General features: G+C 36.8%; 1 protein-coding gene across 3 annotated transcripts; it reads right to left on the bottom strand.

Moving 5' to 3' along the window:
- Positions 1 to 536: 536 nt before the first annotated feature.
- Positions 537 to 23,955, bottom strand: PUS7L (pseudouridine synthase 7 like). 3 transcript variants are annotated; one of them, XM_040233798.1, is made up of 9 exons: positions 21,862 to 23,873; positions 17,402 to 18,327; positions 14,592 to 14,751; positions 12,806 to 12,998; positions 10,017 to 10,115; positions 9,071 to 9,152; positions 7,275 to 7,555; positions 2,983 to 3,036; positions 537 to 1,800 (listed from the first exon to the last, which is right to left on the bottom strand). In XM_040233798.1, exons 2-9 carry the CDS (start codon positions 18,312 to 18,314, stop codon positions 1,474 to 1,476), a joined length of 2,109 nt encoding a protein of 702 aa, XP_040089732.1. In that variant the 5' UTR covers positions 18,315 to 18,327; positions 21,862 to 23,873; the 3' UTR covers positions 537 to 1,473. The 3 variants fall into 3 exon arrangements, with proteins under 3 accessions (XP_040089732.1, XP_040089733.1, XP_040089734.1); XM_040233799.1 differs by having other exon boundaries at positions 544 to 1,800; positions 23,871 to 23,955; XM_040233800.1 differs by lacking the exon at positions 21,862 to 23,873 and adding an exon at positions 20,932 to 21,131 and having other exon boundaries at positions 544 to 1,800.
- Positions 23,956 to 23,985: the final 30 nt, after the last annotated feature.

The raw sequence follows: 23,985 nt of genomic DNA on the forward strand, positions 1-23,985 counted from the left end.
GACTCTATGGGAGAAGGCGAGGGTGGGGTGATCTGCGGGAACAGCACTGAAACACGTATATTACCATATGTAAAACAGATGACCAGTGCAAGTTCATTGCATGAAGCAGGGCACTCAAAGCCAGTGCTGTGGCACAACCCAGAGGGATGAAGTGAGGAGGGAGCAGGGAGGGGGTTCAGGGTCGGGGGACACATGTACACCCATGGCTGATTTATGTCAATGTATGCCAAAAACTATCACAATATTGTAAAGTAATTATCCTCCAATTAAAATAAATAAATATATTTAAGACGTATTTAAATGTCGGAATGGGTAAAATGTTTTCTTCCTCTAGAAACATTAAAAAGGTGGAGATAATTCTATTATTTGTTGTTTATGAGGTTGGTGCCACCTTGATTCCTTAAATGAACCTCAAAAAGAATCAATAATAGTCACTAGTAAGTGTCAGAGCTGGAGTCTGAGTGCAGATCTGACTCTAAAAATTTATGTTCTAGATGATAGAACAAAAATTACAAAAAAGTGGAGGGTCAGTATATGTCAAAATAAAGAAACTGTATAAAAATTTATTTCAATGTTCATCAAAGATTATTTATTTCATAAAGGGGATATCATACTAATATTACCCTGGGATCAGTTCAGTTCAGCCGCTCAGTCGTGTCCGACTCTTTGCGACCCCATCAACTGCAGCACGCTAGGCCTCCCTGTCTATCACCAACTCCCAGAGTTCACCCAAACCCATGTCCATTGAGTCGGTGATGCCATCCAACCATCTCATCCTCTGTCGTCCCCTTCTCCTCCTGTCCTCAATCTTTCCCAGCATTAGGGTCTTTTCCAATGAGTCAGCTCTTCGCATGAGGTGGCCAAAGTACTGGAGTTTCAGCTTCAACATCAGTCCTTCCAATGAACACCCAGGACTGATTTCCTTTAGGATGGACTGGTTGGATCACCTTGCATATCATGTTAATAAATAGAGGGATAATATTTTCCTTAAGTACTATTCTGATCAATAATTTCAAAAATAGAAAAGAATGGCACTAATTAACAAAATGCTTCATCTTTCCCTCCAACCATATGTTTTCATTACAACCTAGTTTAATCTACATTTTAAGCAAGGAGCCTGAGGATATAAACACTACTCCAAGTTTTTCTTTAATGTTACCTTCTTTAATGTTATCTTGCAGTATGCTCCTAATAGTCCAGAAAGATTTTAACTTTCATAGCACAGAATAAAGGTCATTGAGATATTAGTTAATAGAAAAAAACAAAGGCTTTGGAGTCTTAAGTTCAGATTTTGCCACTTACTAACTGTATGTCCTCTTCAACGTGAGTATCAAATTCCTACTTCATTGCAATGGTGTGTAATTAAGATAACAATTATAAAGCTGCTAGCACATGGTAGACACTCAAATTTTAGCTCCCTTTTCACTTTCCTTTAAAAAGTGGCACATACTGATTATATCAAGGGTATCAGTTTTAAAAATCATGCTTCATTATTTCCCTCAGACAAACTGTAGCATAACACGAAGCGTCAAGATCAAAAGAGATCAAAAGGGATAACGTTGCTTCATCGATGTGGGAACCTTCCTTCTTGACATCAATACCATGGTCTTCCATCAGTTGGTATGAGAGATTACAGGGATGTTTCAAAATCTTTCTATAGCATCCTGGAACATTCAGTTTCAGGGTAGGTATTTTAAATTTACATGTCTGTAGTCCATCTCTGCTGAGTACTTCCTGGTACCACTGCCCTACTTTGTTTTTAGGGTACTGAATATTATATCCAAGCACTGGAAGAACCACCTATGCAAGGGAAAGGGGAAAAAAAAGGTACATGAAACAGCCTTCAGAAAAATATGTGATCATTTCTCTCTTTTTTTGGCCACCCTGCATAGCACATGGGATCTTACTTCCTTAACAAAGGATTGAATCTGCACCCCCTGCAGTGGACGTATGGAGTCTTAATCATTGGACTGCCAGGGAAGTCCATATGCAATCATATTTTAAATTTACTTTTATGACTGGGAGTTGAATATGTAAAAACACACTCAGAATACAAACACTGCAATCACTCTAAAACATGCCACTGAATACTACACTATTTTGATTCTTTTTAATGCTGCCAGGCAAAAAGAAGAGCTAACTGAAATCAAGAAGGACTCTTAGTTAACAAGGTAACCAATTCAAGTCAGATATTATTTGACAAATTGCTGTTAAGGTAGAAGAAATGGAACAAGAAGTTGAGGTACATCTAATTACCCAACAAACTTAATCTTTATTCAGTCATACAATGCTAAAAGCATATTCTTTCTGGAACAAACAGAATAATCCCTACTGCTCAATCACAGAAAATTTGACAATTTTCCATTTTCGTTGCTTACTTATTAATAAAAACATGAAAGCACAGAAGAAGCTGCCAAATTAATTTCTATTTTCTCAGCTGCTCATGAGTAAACTACATTTTGTGGAGGTTTCCTCCTTTGCTGATGACTTCTAGATATTTTTCCTTTAACTGGAACCAAAATGTAGGCAGCAAAAGAAAGGCACTAGGTAAAAACTCAAATACACACAACATGAAAATTTCAAATTCATTATGCTCATTGGAAGAAGCCAGACACAAAAAATCACATACACTATATGAATCCATTTCTATGGCATTCTTTCAAAGGCAAAACTGTAGGGCAGGAAGTAGCTGAGTTGGGGCAGGGGCAGGGGTGACAGGTGACTGCAAAGGGGTAGAGGAAGTTTGAGGGAGACGGGAAACTGTTCTTTATCTTGATTCTCGTGGTAGTCATATGATTGTCTACATTTATCAAAACTCATAGAACTATAAACTAAGAAGTGAATTTTATTGTATATAAAGTATATCTGAATAAAAAGTGGTGGAAAAAAAGGAGGCGGGGAGGAGAAATGGTTAGTACACTGTCTTTTCAGCACAATGGCTATATTTAAGTCTAAATGATACTAATTTTTAAGCACGTTTACCTGATGTATTGCATATGTGTTAGCTGATTCCTCTTCTTCAGTTACTAGATGAACCTATTTTTAAAAAACATGATGACAATACAGATGATTCACAAATGTTCCAAATTCCCTCAACTTTTCCTAACTCTGTTATGTATAATACAACTTCTTAACTGAATAGACTCATACTCAAATAAGATCTTTCCACAGCTTGTTTCTATAGGAGCAGACTACTTAAAAATTAGGATGATTCTTCTTGCTTTAACCCGATGACTGCAGAGGAACCAGAGAAGGGGGCAGCTTATCACTCTGAAGCAACACCTTCACCTCAGTTATCAATCATCTTTTTCTAAATAGCAAACCATTTTTTTATTCCACTGAATCAAAAATCTGTTTCCATGAAATCCCTCTCCATCCCCTGTCCCCAACAGGTATCATAGTACTCTATGAGAAATAGTCCTTCTCAAAATGTGTTTCATAGACCAGGAATAACTGTCACACGTACGTGGGAAAAAAAAAAAGTGAGTGATAAGTTTGAGAAATGTTGCTCTAGGACACAGAATAAATAATTCTGATTTCTCTGAGACATGAAAGCTCAAAAGTATAAAGGTAGCTACCATCACTCCATGAGGATTAACACAGTCTCATTTTCCTAAAGCATTCACCATATAATGCCTAGATCGTCTCTAAACTTGCTTGCTTTCCCAATTCTCCCTACTCAGATCAATAATATCCCTCCTTTTTGGTTTTTCATTTTGGGTTTATTTGTTTGTTTACATGTTAATAACCCATTTTAACTGCTGCATTCAGAAATGGACATAATATTCTAGATGTGATCTGACCAAAATACATGGGTCTATGATCTCTCTTGCATCATCAATTCCAGCTCTTTGCCTTTCACAAATTCATAAGCATTCCTAAAATACTACAATTTAAGCAATCTGTGAAAATACTGAACAAACATTTTCAAGTACAGAACACTGTAGCTCTCTTTAGAGAAGTCCCTCCAAGCTGATATCAACTGATGAACTCACCATTCTTTGTCGTATGGCATCTCCACAAAGATGAATTCACATGAATTTCTCATTGTCTAATTCACATTTCTCCATCTTACTCACAGAAAAATTATGAAAATCTGCCAAGTCACCTGAAATTAAGCTACATCTGTAGGCCTAGTACTCTCGCCTGGAAAATCCCATGGACGGAGGAGCCTGGTAGGCTGCAGTCCACAGGGTTGCTAAGAGTTGGACACGACTGAGTAACTTCACTTTCACTGTTCACTTTCCTGCATTGGAGAAGGAAATGGCAACTCACTCCAGTGATCTTGCCTGGAGAATCCCAGGGATGGCGGAGCCTGGTGGGCTGCCATCTATGGGGTCGCACAGAGTCGGACACACTGAAGCAGCTAAGCAGCAGCAGCAGTAGGCCTAGTAATTCTATCGAAAAGGGACTCAGATTAGATTCCTATAGTTTCCTACAATTTTTAATGTAGATGTGCAACATGAAATATTCTACAAATATTGTTTTTTCCTTTTCCATATTTTCCATATTTTATGTCCTGAGCCTCCAATTCTTGCCTTTTCTTTTCTCAGTGCTAACTAATAAAGTATAAATAATCAATTTAAAAAATACAGATACTTTTCGCTGCTAATGAAAGGAAACTCTGCAAAATGTGAAAGAGAAAATTTTTTCTTTTCTCCTATATCTCCTGAAAGAAAAGCAGACAAAATCTTGATCACAAAAATATCCTTGCAGATGTTACCTGGAACAAAGTCTTATGAGACACATGCATTTCAGAGATTATTGCTATATCTTGTCAAAGTGAACTTCTGAAAATTTGAATTAGAAATGGCTGACTTACTAAATAATGTATTGCCAAGAAATATTTAAAAGGACATGTTTTCTGAAAGGTATTAAAAAACTTAATGTTTTCCATTATTTATCAAAATGGAATCAACTGACATAGCCCTTCTTCCATTTATATGAGGTAAAATAAAACCTAAGATGCTGCTAGATTTCTTTTTACACAGTTTCAGAATCTGTGTCTCAGTTAAATGACCATTCTTAATGAAGCTCCTAGTGATCACTTTTTTTTTTTTTCCCCTTAATGTTTCTTATATTTTATTGTTTGACTATGCCGGGTCTGACTTGTGGCATGGCAAGATCTTCGACTTGTTGCAGCTAGCAGGATCTTTACTGTGGCATGTGAACATTAGTTGAAGCATGAGAACTCTTAGTTGCAGTATGTGGAACCTAATTCCCTGACCAGGGATGGAACCCAGGCCCCCTGCCTTGTGAGCACAGAGTCTTAGACACTGGATCACCAGGGAAGTCCCTCGCTTTCTTATCTAAATATTCACAAGTCATTCATTTAATAGAATAGTAAAGCAGACCTCTTTGTTGTGGCTCACTCATCACTCAGCCTTGACTCCTTTTCTGATAGTGTATCTGCAATTTCCTGGGAGCTTCCCTCCCAGTTCTTGAATGTGGTTTGGGTGGGATGGTTCCAGGAAGGAGTCCTTGGAACACAGGCTTTGCCAATCACATACTGCAGTCCACAGTAAGTGGTCTGGGGACATGGAACACAAACCAAGCCATTCTGAGACTCAATTCCATGGCTTTGACTGAAACTGTTAGGAAATAAAAGACTTCTTTGCTGGAGAAGAAACTGAGAATGGATCTAACAGAGGAAAGCAGAGCTGAAAGATGAAGAAAATGAGATGGATGATTTAGGACACTGTCTAAGCCCCTTCATAACAGCTGTACCTGAATCAATCATGGACTTCCAGTTATGAGGGCCAAGAAATTCTTGTCTGCTTTCCTTAAGCTAGTCTGAGGTGGGCTTCTATCACTTGAAACAAACAAACAAACAAAATCCTAACTTATACATCTAAAACTCTGCCATTAATTTAGATAAATCATCCATTATGGTAAGGTCAGAGTCTGTTTTTTCTCCACTTTTGAAAAATAGGACCATGCCCTATCTCCGCATGCTGACACTTTTCTATACCCCATGATTTCTCTAGTCGAGACCAAGCTGGGCTAGGAATCAGACAACTAGGTCTTCTGAATTCTGCTACCTACGTCACTTAACCTGTCTCCTCTCCAGCCTGGGTCTCAATTTTCATTTCTATGAAATGGGAATTAGAAAAGAAGTCTCTAAAATAATTTTATCCCCTAAAGTTTAATGATTTTATGATGTTATATACAAAAGCACTACTCAAATCCCTTCATTAATTTTTAAAATATAGTTTTGAGATTGAATTAAGATAATGATGAATAGTCTCTTTTTGCATTACAAAGCTATGAAATGAATTTACGTGATTTATGGAATTCAATTTCATTATTTAGGTCATATTCACAGAGATTAAAATACCATAAAAATACTAGTTGGAAATACCAATATCCAAAATATCCAAAATACCATGGAGGAAATGGAAGGATCAATTTTATAAGACAAATTATATTTCATTCATATAAATGTCTCTAAGATCTTGTTAAGAGAGAAAAAAACAAGTTGTAAAACCACACTTATATAAAAGAAATGACATTTCATATCCTATAGCATTATTATAGAAATTTTATTCTTTTTCCTTTTCATGGTTTGAGTTTCGAGTCTCAAATTTCTGTATTTTTTTTTCTCATTGTTAACTAACAATAAAAATCCACTTTCTGTGGATATTTATGGGAAAGTATAGAAAATGGTCTAGAAGGAAATATGCCAAAAGAGACTGATTTTCTGATAGTGGCAGAGGAAATCACAATAGAGTGGTGGCAGGAATGACCTCTCCATCTGTATTGTTTTGGATTTTTAAGGAGCCTGTTTCATGCATTGGGTGTGTGCTCCGTTGCTCAGTCTTATCTGACTCTTTGCAGTCCCACAGACTGTAGCCCACCAGGCTCCTCTGTCCATGGGATTCTCCAGGCAAGAAGACTAGAGGAGCTGCATTTCTCCCTCCAGGGGGTCTTCCCGACCTGGGGATGGAACTGCGTCTCCGGCATTGGCAGGCGGATGATTTCACCAACGAGCCACTGGGGAAGCCCGGTTCATGAACTGCTGTGGAATTTTCTAAAGAATGTGTTCTTTCAAGGAAGGCTTACTATCTTCGTAACTCTCACTTCATACCACTGACCATTTGTATACTTCTATCTAATGGCATGTTAAGTGTCAGCTGACAGCAGAGCAGAAGCAGATGAGCAAATATAAGTTTTAAAAAAAAAAAGCATGTTTAGTTTTAATTTTTTTCTAAAATAAGAGTTTCTGAAAATAAATGCTCCTGATACATAACTACTCTTGATGAAATGATACTTACTTTACTACTTGGTAATTGCTCATTGTCAGCATCTTCATCCAAACAGACCAAGTCACCCTCCACAACTCTTGAGCCATAAGTTGCAAGTCTGTAAGATACTGCCTCATTCCAGATTTTGCTGCTGTATGCATGAACGTAGAATATGCGCATAGAATGGGGGAAGGAGAACCACGCCTGGATGCAGCCCTCCTCTGTCATGCCAAAGCGATGCAGTGAGTCTAACAGTGCTCTCTCCCGAACTTTGAATTCGGGCATCAGGGAAAGTGTGCCTTTAGCATCCTCTGAAACAAAGAGAACAGTCAGTTCCTTTTATTCAAAGGCCAGTTATTAAGAGCTTTACCATGCTCTCTAAATACACTGAGCTATCCTGGGAACCTGAATATGAAGATGAGGCTCAGCACCAACTATAAACCAGAGCTACATTTGAAGAGGTTTTTTGTTTGTTAAAAATCGTTAATCATGTGGTTCATTCACTTTCCCTGCTTTAAAAAGAGGACATTAGTAACTCCAATTTCAGGATGGAGATTAACTAATTTGCAGTTATTTAGAACACTTTTTTTTAAAGCATTATACAAGTCCCTGAGCTGAGATTTTAAAGAGCTATTATGGACATTTTACAGAATTTTTTGAATAAGAAAGGGTTGACATCTGGATCCTTCAAGTATACTATTCAATATTCTACTATTCAGCATGCTTTTTAAAATTAGATTACTGGACTCCGTGGCAAACCTGCTTATTCAGGTAGGGCCTTGGAGTAAGCATTTTAACAAATGCACCAGGTTTCTTGCACACACTAAAATTTAACAGTCACTGCCATAAGGAAATTATTTTCTCAGGACCCTACAATAGATGTAATTTTGAACTTTGTTTAGTGTTACTTAGATTACTCATAACAATGTGAAATGCTCATTTGGTTTATAGATTTGGGTGTGGCATAAAAATATTTTTCACCTATTAATCATTATATATGTAATATGTACCTAATTTTAAAAAATGGAGGTATTAGAAACTGATGTCCTTTATTTGTATGCAAGTGAAATTTAATATGCACATATATGTTGATCATATATTTTGATCATATATTTAATGAATCTAAAATCTTATGGTTGCTGTTACTATTTAAATACACATAACATTTATTCAGTATTCAGAATAAGCCAGGCATTATTTTAAAAGCATTAAATCTATTATTTCATTTAAATATTAACAGTCTTTTAGGTATCATTATTGGCTTCAATTTGCAGATGAAGAAACTAAAACAATGAGGCTAAATCACTTGCATGAGACCATATGCTGGGAAGTACTAAAGTTGTATTAAACCCATGTAGATTCACTCTAGAACCACACTCAACAAATTTTTTTTAGTGCTTCTCATTAAGTATTCTACATATACTTAGCTAAAGTTTTCAAAATTAGCAATCAGGGCTAAATGGAGATTAGATCAAAAACAATGCACAAAGTACCAGATGTAACCAATGTACTTTTATTTATTTTTCAGTCTCCTGATTGCAGTGAATTATATCAATGTCAGTTTAGAACTGGGAACTCTTCTTTTTTGAGGATTTGGGCCAGGAAAAACTCATAAAGCATCTTTCCCCTCACCCAACCCCGAAGTAAGAGTTATACAAAAGTCCCATAAAAATGGAGTACCTAGGGCACATAATAAAAATGCTTAAATATATAATATATTACAGTCTATTTCTTATCACATTTATGTAGAAATGAATGCTATCCTGATGATATAACACTTGTATATCTACCTAACTATATACGAGGTAAAGAAACTTTTAAAGTACCAGTCTGAAGAAAATATTTCTTTGCTCTATTTACAGGATCATCCAAATCTTCTGGTGTAAAAAACAATTTTACAGCCTTCACCTTTAAAGACCAAACAAGCAAATACGTATTAGATGAAAATGACAAATTACTTACTTTAAAAAAAAAGGTACATCTTTAAAGAATAGGCACTTAACATGATATTTGACATGGCAATTCTATCTTTAAGCATTCATAAGCTAAACAATTTAGAATTAACTCCAGTGCAAAGGAACCTAATACACAGATTTAAAATCTTATGGACTGGAAAAGTGGTCGACACAACTTCCATACATCTTCTTCTGTCATTTTTTGCCTCTATCATAGAAGTAAGTACACTGTATTAAGTGGTGACAGAAAACTCAGGCTTTTCCAACACACACAATAAAAAAGGGGGAGAGAATAAACATAGGAAAGTGGCAAGCCACTAATTTCATTTGTGTTCTCAAGTTTCAGAACTCTTTGTCTTTGGTCTTAAAAATAATTTTTAAAAAAATAAATGTAAATAAAAGTTTTAAAAATTCCCAACTTTAACATTTTCTTTTAAAACATAAACAGATTAAAAGATGCTCCTTAAAAAAAAAAAACATATCTACTAGTTCCTGTATTTTATCACTGTTTCCAGTACTACAACTTATTTCTAAGTATGCATCTTAGAGTAGGAAAGGATCTTAAAACAGGGCATTCAATCTAGCCTCCAACTCATTCTTCTTTTATACTATTCATTCATTCAAACAATTATTATTCAGCATCTGTTTTGCTGTAAAGTGATATGAATATAGTGGCTGTTCAATAAACATGATGTACAGTACATATATATGGGGGTATACATGCATCTATATGTTGGGTTAAGAAAGCAATGAGCTGGCTTATGTAATAAGTACATCTGACAAAACAGGTAAGATCATATCTTTTTAGAATCCATACCATTTCACTCTTCAGCAAAGCCAATCCAATTTGGTCTGTGTGAACTTTCCTTCCCATCCCAAATCTCTGTGGTCCATAGTAATTCACAAACCCTTTATTCTATAAACACACAAAAAAATCAGTTAATTAAAAATATATTACTATAGACTCATGTCTGTGTCCTCCCAAAAATCACATGTTGAAACCCTAACCTCCAGTGGGATGGTATCTGGAGATAAGGCCTTGAAGAGATAATTAGATCATGAGCATAGTGGCTTCATGAATAGGATAAGAACTCTTATAAGAAAAGGGGGTGGAGCTAGCCGACTCTCCTTCCACCACATGTGAATACAATAAAACCAGGCAGGTATCCTGATCTCAGGCTTCTATCCTCCAGAACTATAAGTAATTTTCTCTTGTTTAAAAATCACCTTGCCTATGGTTCTTTGTTACAGTCTCAAACTAAGATAAATAAATACAATTATTGTGTCAAAATATGTAACCAAGTCTTTCTCTTTGTCTTTATTGTAACAAAAGAATCCTGTAATTTGGCAATACACAGATGGATACCAAGTGGGCTGAGAAACACTATATGGTTAAAGAATACAAAGGAAAAGAATAAATGATTGAAAATCAGAAAATAAGTAAAAAAGCTTTAAAAATATGTGAGCTTTTCATTCCCATTACTGAGGAGTTTTCTGGCATGTGGGATTCTTGGTGCTAAAATCAGGAAAGCTCTGGGGAAACTGGGATAAACTGGTTACCTAGTACTGCATCTGCTCTGATCCCTGAAGCTCCTCCTGATCTCAAGGATTCGGCTGTCTGCAGATGCTTGAAATACGAAGCAGATTTATTTTCAAACCCAGCAAGTCCTGGCTTTTTTGTATATAATGGTTGCTTTTTCGATTATCTCAGTTTCTGAAAGTCTGAGCCAAGACAATGGCACAGCATCACTTCAGTAGGAAACAGAAAATTGATATTTACTACTGCAACCATTGAGGATACTGGTTGGTGGTTAAACATGTCCTAACAAAGCAAACAACAGGCCCATATGGTTTCCTGAAAAACAGAAGAGCTCTCTACACTCACTCTATGGGGGGAATATATTAATATATTCATTCAGTGATGATTATCGAGCACCAGTTCCAGGACTGTTCAATAACAGATGCAAATAAAAGATAATCTGTAGTCAGCATGCTACACAAGGAACTGCATCCTTCCTGATCTCATGCCACAAAGATCAACTGCAGATAGAATAAGTACCCCCTGTATTAAGTCTCTCAGTTAAATACTTTTAACTATTTCAAATTTGGAAAAATAACATTAGACAATATCCTAAAAACACCAGGAGAGTTTTAAGTACCCCTGCCAAGTTATTCAGGGTTGATTACAATAAAATGTTTATAGCAATCTGAGTTATAACCCTTTAAAACAAAACTCCAAAGATTTCTTATTTTCAGGACTTCTCAGCTCACTTCCCCTCATCATAAGAACTAAAGGAAAGTTGGCTAAATCTAAGATTATTCCTACAGAGATTTTAAAATATATATAAATAGGTACCAAATGAAAGATGGGCAATAAATAACATCAGAGTTCAGAAAGCCCCACTCCCTTTTCTAAGAGATTATCTTTGTAATAGTTTAACAGGGGGGAAAGAAAAAAAATATATAGTCCTAGGTAGGTCTAGAGAAAAGGAAAAAATAACCATATGAGGATTTTAAATATCTTTAGTGAAGATATTTTCCTGACTGTTAGGGTATAATAGTGATTAAAATCTGGTTTCTGTTTGTTTTCCTGTTGTAGAGGCATAAAATTGTATGAAAAGGTCTTTGTGGTCAGAAACTTGCAGCAGTGTTTCTCAATGTTAGTTGTGGAGTAGAATCACTTAGGGAGATTTTTTTAAATGCTAATGCCTAAGCTACATCCCCAAATGTTCTTATTCAATCGGTCTGGGAGAAAAAACAGATTATTGAAATTTTTTTAAAACACCCTAGGTTGAGAATTTCTGGTCCAGATCAGGGGTTGGCAAGCTATTTAACTGCCCCACAAGTCAAATCTGGCCCTGTAACCACTGCTTTTGTATATAAAGTTTTATTGGAATACAGCCATGTTCATTCATTTATGTATGGTTCATGGATGCACCCACACAATAGCACTAGAGTAGCTGCAACAGAGACCATATGTCTACAAAACACAAACATTTCTTTTCTGGCCCTTCACAGAGAAAAGTTTGCTGACCCACAGTCTATATGATCAGATTGAAGGCTATGGCTATATGTACACATTTAGATGCCCAGCAAATATCATTTTAAAACTTACAGTAAGTAATTTTTTTACTGTAAGAATAACAAAATGTATATGATTTCCCATTTGCATACATTGATACAAAATTCAAAATTAGATTGAAAAGAAAAAACATTCTGAAAAGTAATATAAAAACTATTTACCAAAGATTTCTGAAAAGAAACGCTGAACAAAGTCTCCCCCCAAATTAATCTCTTTGCCTGTAATATTACTCTAAATGGCAGACGCTAAAAAAAAAAAAACTGTCCTTTTAAACAGATAGGTTTTACCCTTCCAACTGGGGGAGTCTATACAATTTTTTAAATTACACTAACGTTGTGTTTTTTTCAATACAAAGATATATACTAAGAAGAAAAAATAAAAAATAAGTAAAATGGACCCAATTATCATTTTTAAAAATAATTATACTGCACATAAAAAGAAAATGTACAAAATAAAATATTTCCCTTCATATCTCAATGTAAATGAAGATTTTCCCAAAATACTCTACAGTGCAGTTTTCTTACCTTAACATTTTCTATTGCCTCCAAAATTCTCTCTCTCAGGTTTGCAGAATCATTTATTTGATTTTTTAAATTTCTGATGACAATATCAAAGTGATTTCCTTTGAGCTGACCAAGTCTAAGGGAATCCTCTACAGGCCGAATGTTAAACACATTCATTCTTTTCTTTTCAACTTCTTTTGCAATATTTTTCAACCTATAAATGATAAATCATTTATCATTTGGATTCAGTTAACTCTTACATTTAAAAAATAGTTTGTGTTTAGTGTTAAAAATTATTAATGTTTAAAATATTAAAAATGTCAAAAATTAATTTAAAGTAAAGTTTAAATGACAGATGGCAGACAACCACTTATACTGGAATACTGAAAAACTGGAGGGATTATTTCAAAAACACATCTTTAATTTATTTCAACAGATGTGCACTAAAAACCCTTTATCATAGGATTATATTAACAGAGTTATTCTAAACTCTGGAACACATATTCCTAATGCTATCACTCTATGTAGGCTTCTGACTTCTCCTCAGTTCAAGTGATAGAACCTCTTAACTGTTCTTCGCTCTTCTGTCCTTAGACTTTGCTCCTTTCCTTCTCAGTTTTTCTCCGTTACCAAAAAGCCACCAGCGCCAGAGGACTTTCCTAAAGTTCTGCTCTGAACACTTATTTACTAAAATTTTCAGTTCTTCACCAATATTAGATCCCAATTGTCTTATCCTAACTTCTAAGATCCTGTAAGAACTGATGTAAATTTTTCTTTACATCTATATTTTCTGTAGTCCTTAAAGGAACCACCTGCTTTATCAGGCAGACTGTTTTACTTACAGGCCCTCCAAAATATCTTCAGATTTTCTGCATCTGCTAAAATCTTACTATTGGTTAAATTAAAATTCCATACCCATAAGCCAAATCAAACTACTCTTTTCTCCTAGAAACTAATAAAAGATTTCGTTTTTGGTGGTTAAAAAACATTTAACATCTAAATACCTTTCAACATCTAAAGTCATTCCTTCTTAGCATAGTGCACTTTTTGACCACAAAGACAAAATCATAAACATTTTTCTGTCCCTCATATAAGAACTTAAAAATATTTAACAGAAAATAGTACTTAAATATCTGATGACTAAAGATTAATATATTTTTAATACGTCAAGTTAGGCAGAATTTTAGTCCAATGATTCAACTTTTTTTAACTTTATCTTAAGGAAAGCATCCATAAGGCACAGATTTAAGTGTAATAAAGTTAATCACAGTAGTATTTACAGTGAAAAATTGGAACAAATTTCTATATCCCAAAACAAGGGAAAGTTAAACAAATTAGTCCATATAATAAACATGACTTTGAAATATTTCATGACATAAATTTTCATTAAAAATACTATTTTACTTTTATTAAGTAAAATACAAATTACATATATAGTATGATTTTCACATATATAAAAAAGGCCTCTGTAGCATCTGCAAATATCTTAGTCTCTGAAAAATGTCTGAAACAGACCAAACTGTTTTTGTGGTTATTTCTATGTAAGAGAAATTTTAGTGACATTTAATATTCTTTTATATTCTTTTATATTTTTCTAAATCTTCTACAATAAACATGTATTATTTTTACAATAATAAGTCTATTTAGAAGATAATTATACTATTAATGCAGAATATGCTGCTCAGTAAGCCTATAATTACTATTGATAGTGAGGTTAATATGCTCCCAGTATTATTCTCAGTTTTTAATCTAGTATTTATTTGATGCAATAAGAAAATAAAGTTCTATCCTTTAAACATCTTATTACCTCTCTGGTGTCACTTTTCTAACCACCATCGCTTGATAAGTGATGGCTTTCTTGTCTTTAAGTCCTGCATAACTAAAATCCGAAGGAATCACACCAAGTTTGACAGCTAAAAAACCAACTGCTTCAAACATTTCTAGATTTTCTTTTCGTAGGGTAAAAGCTGAAACAAACAAAAAATCCTCAATTACAAAAAAAGGCAGCTAAATACATCATTTACATTCTTAGCAAACTGACAGATCATTATAGTGAATCAAATCATTAATTTAGATGAGTATTTTTTAATCAAAATACAATCAGTAAAATACAAACCTCACAGATTTCAGCTCTCATTTTTAAAATGCTAGTTGGTTCACAGGAGGCTTACAGAAAAAAAAAAAAAATCCACATTCCCTGATTAGGCATTCATATTGGCCCTAATCCACCCCTCCAGTCTGCACTTGGGCTATCTTATATATCCTATAATTGTAACCCAGAGAACTTGTCACAATCCTTGGATGAACTAAAGCCTTTCACTGTTGTGGACTTGTGTGCATTGAGGTCCTCTGTCTAAAACACATGCTCTCTCCACTTATTATTTGCCACACTTTTTTTCATGCTTCAAGATCCAAGGGCCACAGCAGTTTTCCCTCAAATTCCTTCCAGGTTCTGGAGGCTGAATGCTCCCAAAGTAAGGATCATGTTTGTTTCATTGACCATTATACCCTCAGACTAACACAGTAAGTATTCAAATATTTGTTGACTAGATGAAAAAACGAACGTTACAAGGAATTGATTACTTAAACCTACATGTCTTCACAAGCTGTCATTATCTACATCATGACACTGAACACCATGCCATAATTTATCTATTTAAGTTTGTGTGCCCGGTAGACTGGGAGTTCCAGGCCAGGAAATCGGTAAATAAAACAGAGCTTGTTGCCTCATGGTAGAGCCTTCAAATGTCTATTAGATGAGAAGGTGAGAATGAGATCGCAAAAGTGGAAGGAGGAACAAGCCCCGTAACAAGTACCACCAAGCACTACCCCCACCCCTGCCAACTTGTTGGCCTATATAACCTACCAACATTGACAGTAAGAAAATATCTCAGTCCTCAGTTCAACATAAACATATGACACTTCAAAGTACTGTCCTCTTCCCTCAGATCATGGAAAGGAAATTCAAAGTATTCTGCAGAATAATTTCTGTTTTGTACAACTCCTGTAACCATCATCAGGAGCTACAAGAGTCTCTCTGAAGAGCACTCTAAGAAAAATGAACATTTAACATAAGCCTGACTCAGGAAGCAGAAGGATGTGAAATCTATCTATCTCTGAATAAATGAAATAGCTAAACAGAAGCTTATAATATCTATTCTTTAGAAATCATGTTTAAAAGAAAAAAGAAAGATCTGTATGTTCTTTGTATCTCTCTATAAAGAATCTCTAAAAACATGGAAACAGCAAGTTTCAAAAATATGCAGGGTGTATATTATTTATGAAAAGTTTTAAAAATTTGCAATATTGATTTGGTATTTGAACATATTGGAAAATGACCACCACAATAAGTCAACATTTATCACCACACATAATTACAATTTTTTTCTTGTGATGACAACTTAAAAAAATTTTTTCTTAGCAACTTTCAAATATATAATACAATATCATTGACTATAGTCACTATGCTGTACAGGCTTCCTGATGGCTCAGTGGTAAAGAATCCATAGGTTTGATCCCTGGGTCAGGAAGATCCCGAGGAAGGAAATGGCAACCCACTCTGGTATTCCTGCCTGGGAAATCCCATGGACAGAGGAGTCTGGCAGACCATATAGCCCATGGGGTCCCAAAGAGTAGGACACGACTTAGGCCACAACCAGAGGGATGGCAAAGAGTTGGAAACGACTTGGTGACAAAACAACAACAATCATGCTGTCTGTGCACAATATTCCAGAACTTGTTTATTTTATAACTGGGAGTGTGTACCTTTTGACCACCACCATCAATAAACATAAATTCATATTTCTAACAATTCATTTTAAATTGCCAATAAGTTAAACATAATTACAACATAAGCAAAACCTGTTTGAGATCCATAATAATTTACAAGAACTATCCTAGTCCTGGAGCCAAAACTTTGAGTATCAGTTAGTAATAGTGTGAAAAAAAAAATAGTATTTTAAATATACCAAATCTATGGAACTGGACAGACATCACTAAAATATCTTACAAGTATAGGAACAGCCTGGCTAGGAACTGCAAAGTGTGAAAAACAGACCAAGAAAGTGTATTACATAGAGTAAAAATCAGAAACTGATAACAGGGCTCAGAAATCTCTCTCAACAAGCCCTTTTGATGATTATATGAATGCAAAATTTCGAGAAACTCTTCTTTAAAAGATGGGACAGTGTCAAACGAAGGAATTCCTTGTAAATCTGCAGGATTCTTTCCATAGGCTATGAAGTCCAGCTGTTCCAGACTACAAGGTATTCTCTTCACTTCCCTAAGTACAGCAAACATATTTTACATCTCTCCAAATATTTAAGATAATTTTCAAAATATGAAATCAAGATTCACCCCCGTGAGATTTATTAATTCTTTAACTTTATACATTTGTGACTACATTAACTATAAACATGTGTTAATCACACTTTCATCAATAAGGTTAATATTTTACAACTAGTATATTGTGAAAGGCTTATCTTCCATTTAAAAAAGGACCCATATATTGTTTTCAATATCCCTCTGGACATGTCTATTTAATTCATTTGAAATTACACAGATTTCACACAATTTTATCTAAGTTTACCTAAGAAAATGGTAATGATATCTTGTTACCTGTGTATGTATCTTTTCTTCCCTGGCATTCAAGAAGAGACCTCTTCCGGTGCTTGTGTGCTTTGACCCGAAATCTTACAGTTATCACCACATTTGGATTATCAGCACTGTCATTCAGTTCAGGAAAGGATTTGGTCTCCACAAGATTTCCAAACTTCTTGTTGACAAAATGGTGGACAGCTTTTCTGTGTTCTTTGTTCGTATCAGGTTTAAACGTAAATTTGGAATTTTCTTTCTTTGCATCCAAATATTTAAAAAAGTCAAATGCTTCCTCTTCAGATACCAAGTGACAAAGTTCTTTATACTCAAGATTTGGTCTTACAACAATTTCACTGTTTTTTCCTACGGTTATTAAAAAAGGAAATTTCTGCCTAATAGCACTATGCAAGGTAGCCCTCTGGTTCTTATCAAGGACTCTGCCTAATGAGAATTCAGGAGATGGTCCAGTTAGCTCAGTTTTGGAGTCCCACTTCTCTTTTATATCACAGGCAAACTGATTCAGTAATTCATTAGTTTTCTCATCTAACAAGGAGCCTAATACGTCAACATTTTCTTCTTCACCTTTGTAAGTTCTATCTTTGATAGTATCTTCCTTTTCTGAACAAGGCACAACATTGTGGTCATCACTGGAGCTACCAGCCAAAGTACTGACTTCTTGATTGCTTGCCTCTTCAAAACATAAAGTCTGAAGATCTAGTTTTGCTTTTTTAGCCAAATTATTTGGCTCAGGTAGTACTTTAGTAACCTTGTAAACAGGTTTGTCACTTGCTTTATTAACTAACTCTCCCTGTTCATCAATCTCAATAACAATGAAGTCACTTGGTGAACTTTTTATGGTGCCACAAAAACCAACATGATCAGTTATGAAACACAAAGAACTAAATCTGATTCTGAAATCTGTATCCTCTTCCATTCTTGAACAATGCCTACAAAAGAAACAGAGGTGATCAATTACCAGGAAGAAAAAAAAAATCTGGAAAAAAAAATCTAAAAAAGAAATAGGTCTGCAGGATTTATTTAATTCTGCTTCTCTCTCTCCCTTCCAATTCTGAGTCCCCTTAAATGACAGGGCCGGCGGCTGGGAGGAGCTACCCAAGGAGTGGTGGCTGCGCAGGCACAGGAGGGCCTAGAGGAGCTATCCCACGTTGAAGGTCAGGAATGCTGGCAGTGAGGAGATAACCCTCATCCAAGGTAAGGAGCAGTGGCTGTGCTTTGCTGGAGCAGCCATGAAGAGAAACCCCACACCCAAGGTAAGAGAAACCCAAGTAAGATGGTAGGTGTTACAAGAGGGCATCAGAGGGCAGACACACTGAAACCATACTCACAGAAAACTAGTCAATCTAATCACACTAGGACCACAGCCTTGTCTAACTCTATCTGATAGATAGAGTGCCTGATGAACTACGGAATGAGGTTCGTGACACTGTACAGGAGACAGGGATCAAGACCATCCCCATGGAAAAGAAATGCAAAAAAGCAAAATGGCTGTCTGGGGAGGCCTTACAAATAGCTGTGAAAAGAAGAGAGGGGGAAAAGCAAAGATATAAGCATCTGAATGCAGAGTTCCAAAGAATAGCAAGGAGAGATAAGAAAGCCTTCTTCAGCGATCAATGCAAAGAAATAGAGGAAAACAACAGAATGGGAAAGACTAGAGATCTCTTCCAGAAAATTAGAGATACCAAGGGAACATTTCATGCAAAGATGGGCTTGATAAAGGACAGAAATGGTCTGGACCTAACAGAAGCAGAAGATATTAAGAAGAGGTGGCAAGAATACACAGAAGAACTGTACAAAAAAGATCTTCATGACCCAGATAATCATGATGATGTGATCACTAATCTAGAGCCAGACATCTTGGAATGTGAAGTCAAGTGGGCCTTGGAAAGCATCACTATGAACAAAGCTAGTGGAGGTGATGGAATTCCAGTTGAGCTGTTTCAAATCCTAAAAGATGATGCTGTGAAAGTGCTGCACTCAATATGCCAGCAAATTTGGAAAACTCAGCAGTGGCCACAGGACTGGAAAAGGTCAGTTTTCATTCCAATCCCAAAGAAAGGCAATGCAAAAGAATGCTCAAACTACCGCACAGTTGCACTCATCTCACATGCTAGTAAAGTAATGCTCAAAATTCTCCAAGCCAGGTTTCAGCAATACGTGAACCATGAACTCCCTGATGTTCAAGCTGGTTTTAGAAAAGGCAGAAGAATCAGAGATCAAATTGCCAACATCCGCTGGATCATGGAAAAAGCAAGAGTGTTCCAGAAAAACATCTAGTTCTGCTTTATTGACTATGCCAAAGCCTTTGACTATGTGGATCACAATAAACTGGAAAATTCTGAAAGAGATGGGAATACCAGACCACCTAACCTGCCTCTTGAGAAATCTGTATGCTGGTCAGGAAGCAACAGTTAGAACTGGACATGGAACAATAGACTGGTTCCAAATAGGAAAAAAGGAGTACGTCAAGGCTGTATATTGTCACCCTGCTTATTTAACTTATATGCAAAGTACATCATGAGAAACGCTGGGTTGGAAGAAACACAAGTGGAATCAAGATTGCCGGGAGAAATATCAATCACATCAGATATGCAGATGACACCACCCTTATGGCAGAAAGTGAAGAAGAGCTAAAAAGCCTCTTGATGAAAGTGAAAGAGGAGAGTGAAAAAGTTGGCTTAAAGCTCAACATTCAGAAAATGAAGATCATGGCATCTGGTCCCATCACTTCATGGGAAATAGATGGGGAAACAGTAGAAACAGTGGCTGACTTTATTTTTTTGGGCTCCAAAATCACTGCAGATGGTGATTTCAGCCATGAAATTAAAAGATGCTTACTCCTTGGAAGAAAAGTTATGACCAACCTAGATAGTATATTCAAAAGCAGAGACATTACTTTGCCGACTAAGGTCCGTCTAGTCAAGGCTATGGTTTTTTCCTGTGGTCATGTATGGATGTGAGAGTTGGACTGTGAAGAAGGATGAGTGCTGAAGAATTGATGCTTTTGAACTGTGGTGTTGGAGAAGACTCTTGAGAGTCCCTCGGACTGCAAGAAGATCCAACCAGTCCATTCTGAAGGAGATCAACCCTGGGATTTCTTTGGAAGGAATGATGGTAAAGCTGAAACTCCAGTACTTTGGCCATCTCATGCGAAGAGTTGACTCATAGGAAAAGACTCTGATGCTGGGAGGGATTGGGGGCAGGAGGAGAAGGGGTCTACCGAGGATGAGATGGCTGGATGGCATCACGGGCTCGATGGATGTGAGTATGAGTGAACTCCGGGAGATGGTGATGGACAGGGAGGCCTGGCGTGCTGCAATTCATGGGGTCGCAAAGAGTCGAACACGACTAAGCGACTGAACTGAACTAAACTGAAATTAAATGACATTACTAATTTATTTCTATATATCATGTGTATTTTGACTCTCCTATACCAAGATGGCATGTCTGGTCATTTGCATCTTGATTCTTCACCACTCCACGTTTTCATCTATTAAAATTCCAGGATTAAAATGGGTTCGTTTCAAGCTCACTTTTAAAATATCATCGGTAGACCAACAAAGAAGAGACTGGAACATACACTGTTTTTTACAATGAGTTGTCTGAATTCCATCCCTGAAACCTAAAATTTCCAGTTAATTTCAGAGAATCTGTGACTAGATACTAATATATGGAGGGATAGGGGTAGGGTAAAGGCTGAGGGGAAGACAGGAAAAAACAGTCCACAATGACATATAATGAAGTACTAAAAAAAATTTGCAGGATTTCCGTGGTAGTCCAGTGGTTAAGACTCCAAGCTTTCAATGCAGGGCGTGCAGGCTTGATCCCTGGTCAGGGAACTAAGATCTGCTGGGCATGATTCCGAGGCACACGGCCAAAAAAATTAATTAAATAAAACCAACATGCAATGTGATTAGGCTTCAAGGAAGGCTTATGTTAACCTTGGACCTTAAATCTTCATGAAAGCTCAGATACAAACTTTTTCAGCTGACCCATAAGAAAAGTACAACCATCTCTCTCTGGCATCAGAGAGAAGACACATTTACAGAGCTTCTTGAAGCAACCTTCACTCACTCTTTGCACAACCCATGGCTACCAAATGGAGTTTCAGGAAAGATAAAATGCCCAAGGAACTGACTGGTACTGCCCGATTCTTTGTGTTCATCATGCTCTCCAGGTAATACATCATCTGGACCTTCATCCCATTTCTATGGTGTATCTATTCATCTGAACCAATTTAGAAAACCACTTCCACTCCATCCTTTCTGTAATGTGGAACTCACAGAAATATCCTAATATGCTACTGTCCTAGGAAATAAATAGGATATATTTATTTTTCCTCATTCCTTAATTTCCTGCACAGACTCCTCAGTTTCTTGCCTGAACTGAAACCTGGCTATTTCCCTTGGGCTGCTTCTTCTGTAGTCCTCCTATGTGACAGCTATTTTTCCTTTCATACCCACCTGGGGACCTGGAGGTTGTAAATATTTTCCGTGTTTGCCGCTGCTCCTTCCAAACCACTTCTTCCTCTACCTCTTCAAATCCCATTTCCTTTGAAGTTCAGGCCATCAGGCTGTACTATTTGCTGCCACCCTCTCTCTGGTCTCAGGACAATTCTTCTTCACTCACTAATGACTTTAATACCTAGCTTCAAATATACTATCCAGCCTGACCTCCACAACCATCCGTATGGATGATTCATTTAACATCACAGTCCCTCAGTTCCTTAATCTCAACCTCAAACCTTCCACTTTGTCTCAGTCTTAGCTTTGATTTTTTTCATCACCAAAACTTGCATCACCTTTAAGCATCTGGCTCTCTGATTATCCCTACTGCCCTTTCATCACCTCTATTTTAATATGTTCATTCCAGAAATTCTTATACACTATGAAGGGCTCTAATCTCTGCTTCTATTACTAGTCCACCATAGTCAATTTTCCACATAGTAGCCAGAATGATGATTTTAAAAGGAAAATTAAATCATATCACCACCCTATTTAAACCCTCTAATCACATTTATAATAAAATCCAAATTACCTACCCTGGCTTCCAAAGACTTCTAAGATTCTGAACTCTGTTCTCCTAATTTATCCTGTACCCTTTCCCCATTATCCACTATACTCCAGCTACACTGGCCTTCTTCAGTTCCTTTATGCCAATTGTTCCTGATGATTAAAACAGTCTCTCTTCAATAATATCCTTAAAGAGATCTTCCTTGACCAATAATTGGAAGAAACCAGCAAGTCACTATTTTTCATAAAATCTTATTTAATTTTCTGCATATTTCTATTTAATCATTTTACTTCACTATTTACTAAATACCTACCCCAACTAGAATGTTTGCTCCATGAAAGACTCCTGTTTGCCTTATTCATTGATTATCTCACAATTAGAACAGAATCAAGCACATAGTAGGTGCACAATCAATACTGATTGTGGAATAAATAAAATGACTAGTACAAAATAAGAGCAGTAAGAGTGAAGAGGAAGAAAGAGGGGGTCACTTTTGCCTAGAATAATCAGTAAAGCATAATGCAAGAAGTGGCCACATTTTCAAAACACTTCAGGAGATAGAAATGAGGCAAAGGCATAAACAAACTATGCAACGTGTTAAGAAAAAACTGAACAGCCCAGATACAGAGCAGTAGGAGAAAGTGTTTTCTAGCACAGTTCTGGAAAATATGGCCGGATTACTGCCGAACTAGGTAAAACACTTAATGCCCTGTCAGGGGCTTAGAATCCATTGAGTGGTTAATCGATGGCCACTGGAGGTGTCTGAGCAGGAAAATAACACAATCCTAAAAGATGTTTTAGTAAGATGACTGATAGTACTAGGCAGGATGAATCTGTTGAACAGTTAGAGGAGATCAAAAGCAACAAGATGTGATCAAGAGCTCAGCTGTAGGAAGAAGATATGAAAACATTCTAAGCTAGTGGCATAGGAGAACAATTTGAGAATACAATGATGAGGGAATTACAACCAAGCATCTTAGTAAGAGTGGAACCGTGCTGAAGGGCAGCCAAGGAACCCACACAGAGTCGAGTTTCCATGCAACAGATGTGTCGGTAAGCCTGCCGGGCGGACATGGAGAGGGCAGTTTGGCTGACCCAAGGCTTGGGAATTTGGATTGTGGCTAAGGGCAGAGTTTAGGAGGATGTTAAAAAAGGACAGTAGCTCCTCCTGTTCCTTCCACCGCCAATGCTCCACCTAATTCACTCCTACTTCCTACTTCTGCCACCAACCAGCAGGACTGACTCCTGCAGCACAGACTTAAGGCACTTTCAAAAGCACCCCCGACACAGCCATTGGCTCCACGGGCGTCTTCTCCACCCCCATCCCCGCCTAACTCAAGGCGCGACAGTAGCTCACATCGCGCTCCTCTTGGGGACAGAGGGTCAGGGTCTCAATGCCAATACTGTCATCGCCCCCTGCACAAGCCCACGTGGCGCCAAGAAGCTCAGCCCGGTCTACCTCAAGTCCAGCTGAAGGGTTTCCTCCGCACCTCGCCGTGCGCATGCCCGGAAGCCATAAACTAGCTAGTCTCCGACCGAAGAGTATTTAAAGGGACAGGCTCCTACTTAAAGAA

This window comes from Oryx dammah, unplaced genomic scaffold, assembly GCF_014754425.2.
Source record: "Oryx dammah isolate SB20612 unplaced genomic scaffold, SCBI_Odam_1.1 HiC_scaffold_29, whole genome shotgun sequence".
Classification (NCBI taxonomy): domain Eukaryota; kingdom Metazoa; phylum Chordata; class Mammalia; order Artiodactyla; family Bovidae; genus Oryx; species Oryx dammah.

Coding starts and splice junctions, on each gene's coding strand:
- PUS7L (XM_040233798.1), bottom strand. CDS start 18,314: ATGGAAGAGGATACAGATTTCAGAATCAGATTTAGTTCTTTGTGTTTC. Junction 14,752..17,401: donor AAGAAAAGATACATACACAG/GTAACAAGATAT, acceptor TGTTTGTTTCAG/CTTTTACCCTACGAAAAGAA. Junction 10,116..12,805: donor AGGCAATAGAAAATGTTAAG/GTAAGAAAACTG, acceptor GTGTGTTTATAG/AATAAAGGGTTTGTGAATTA.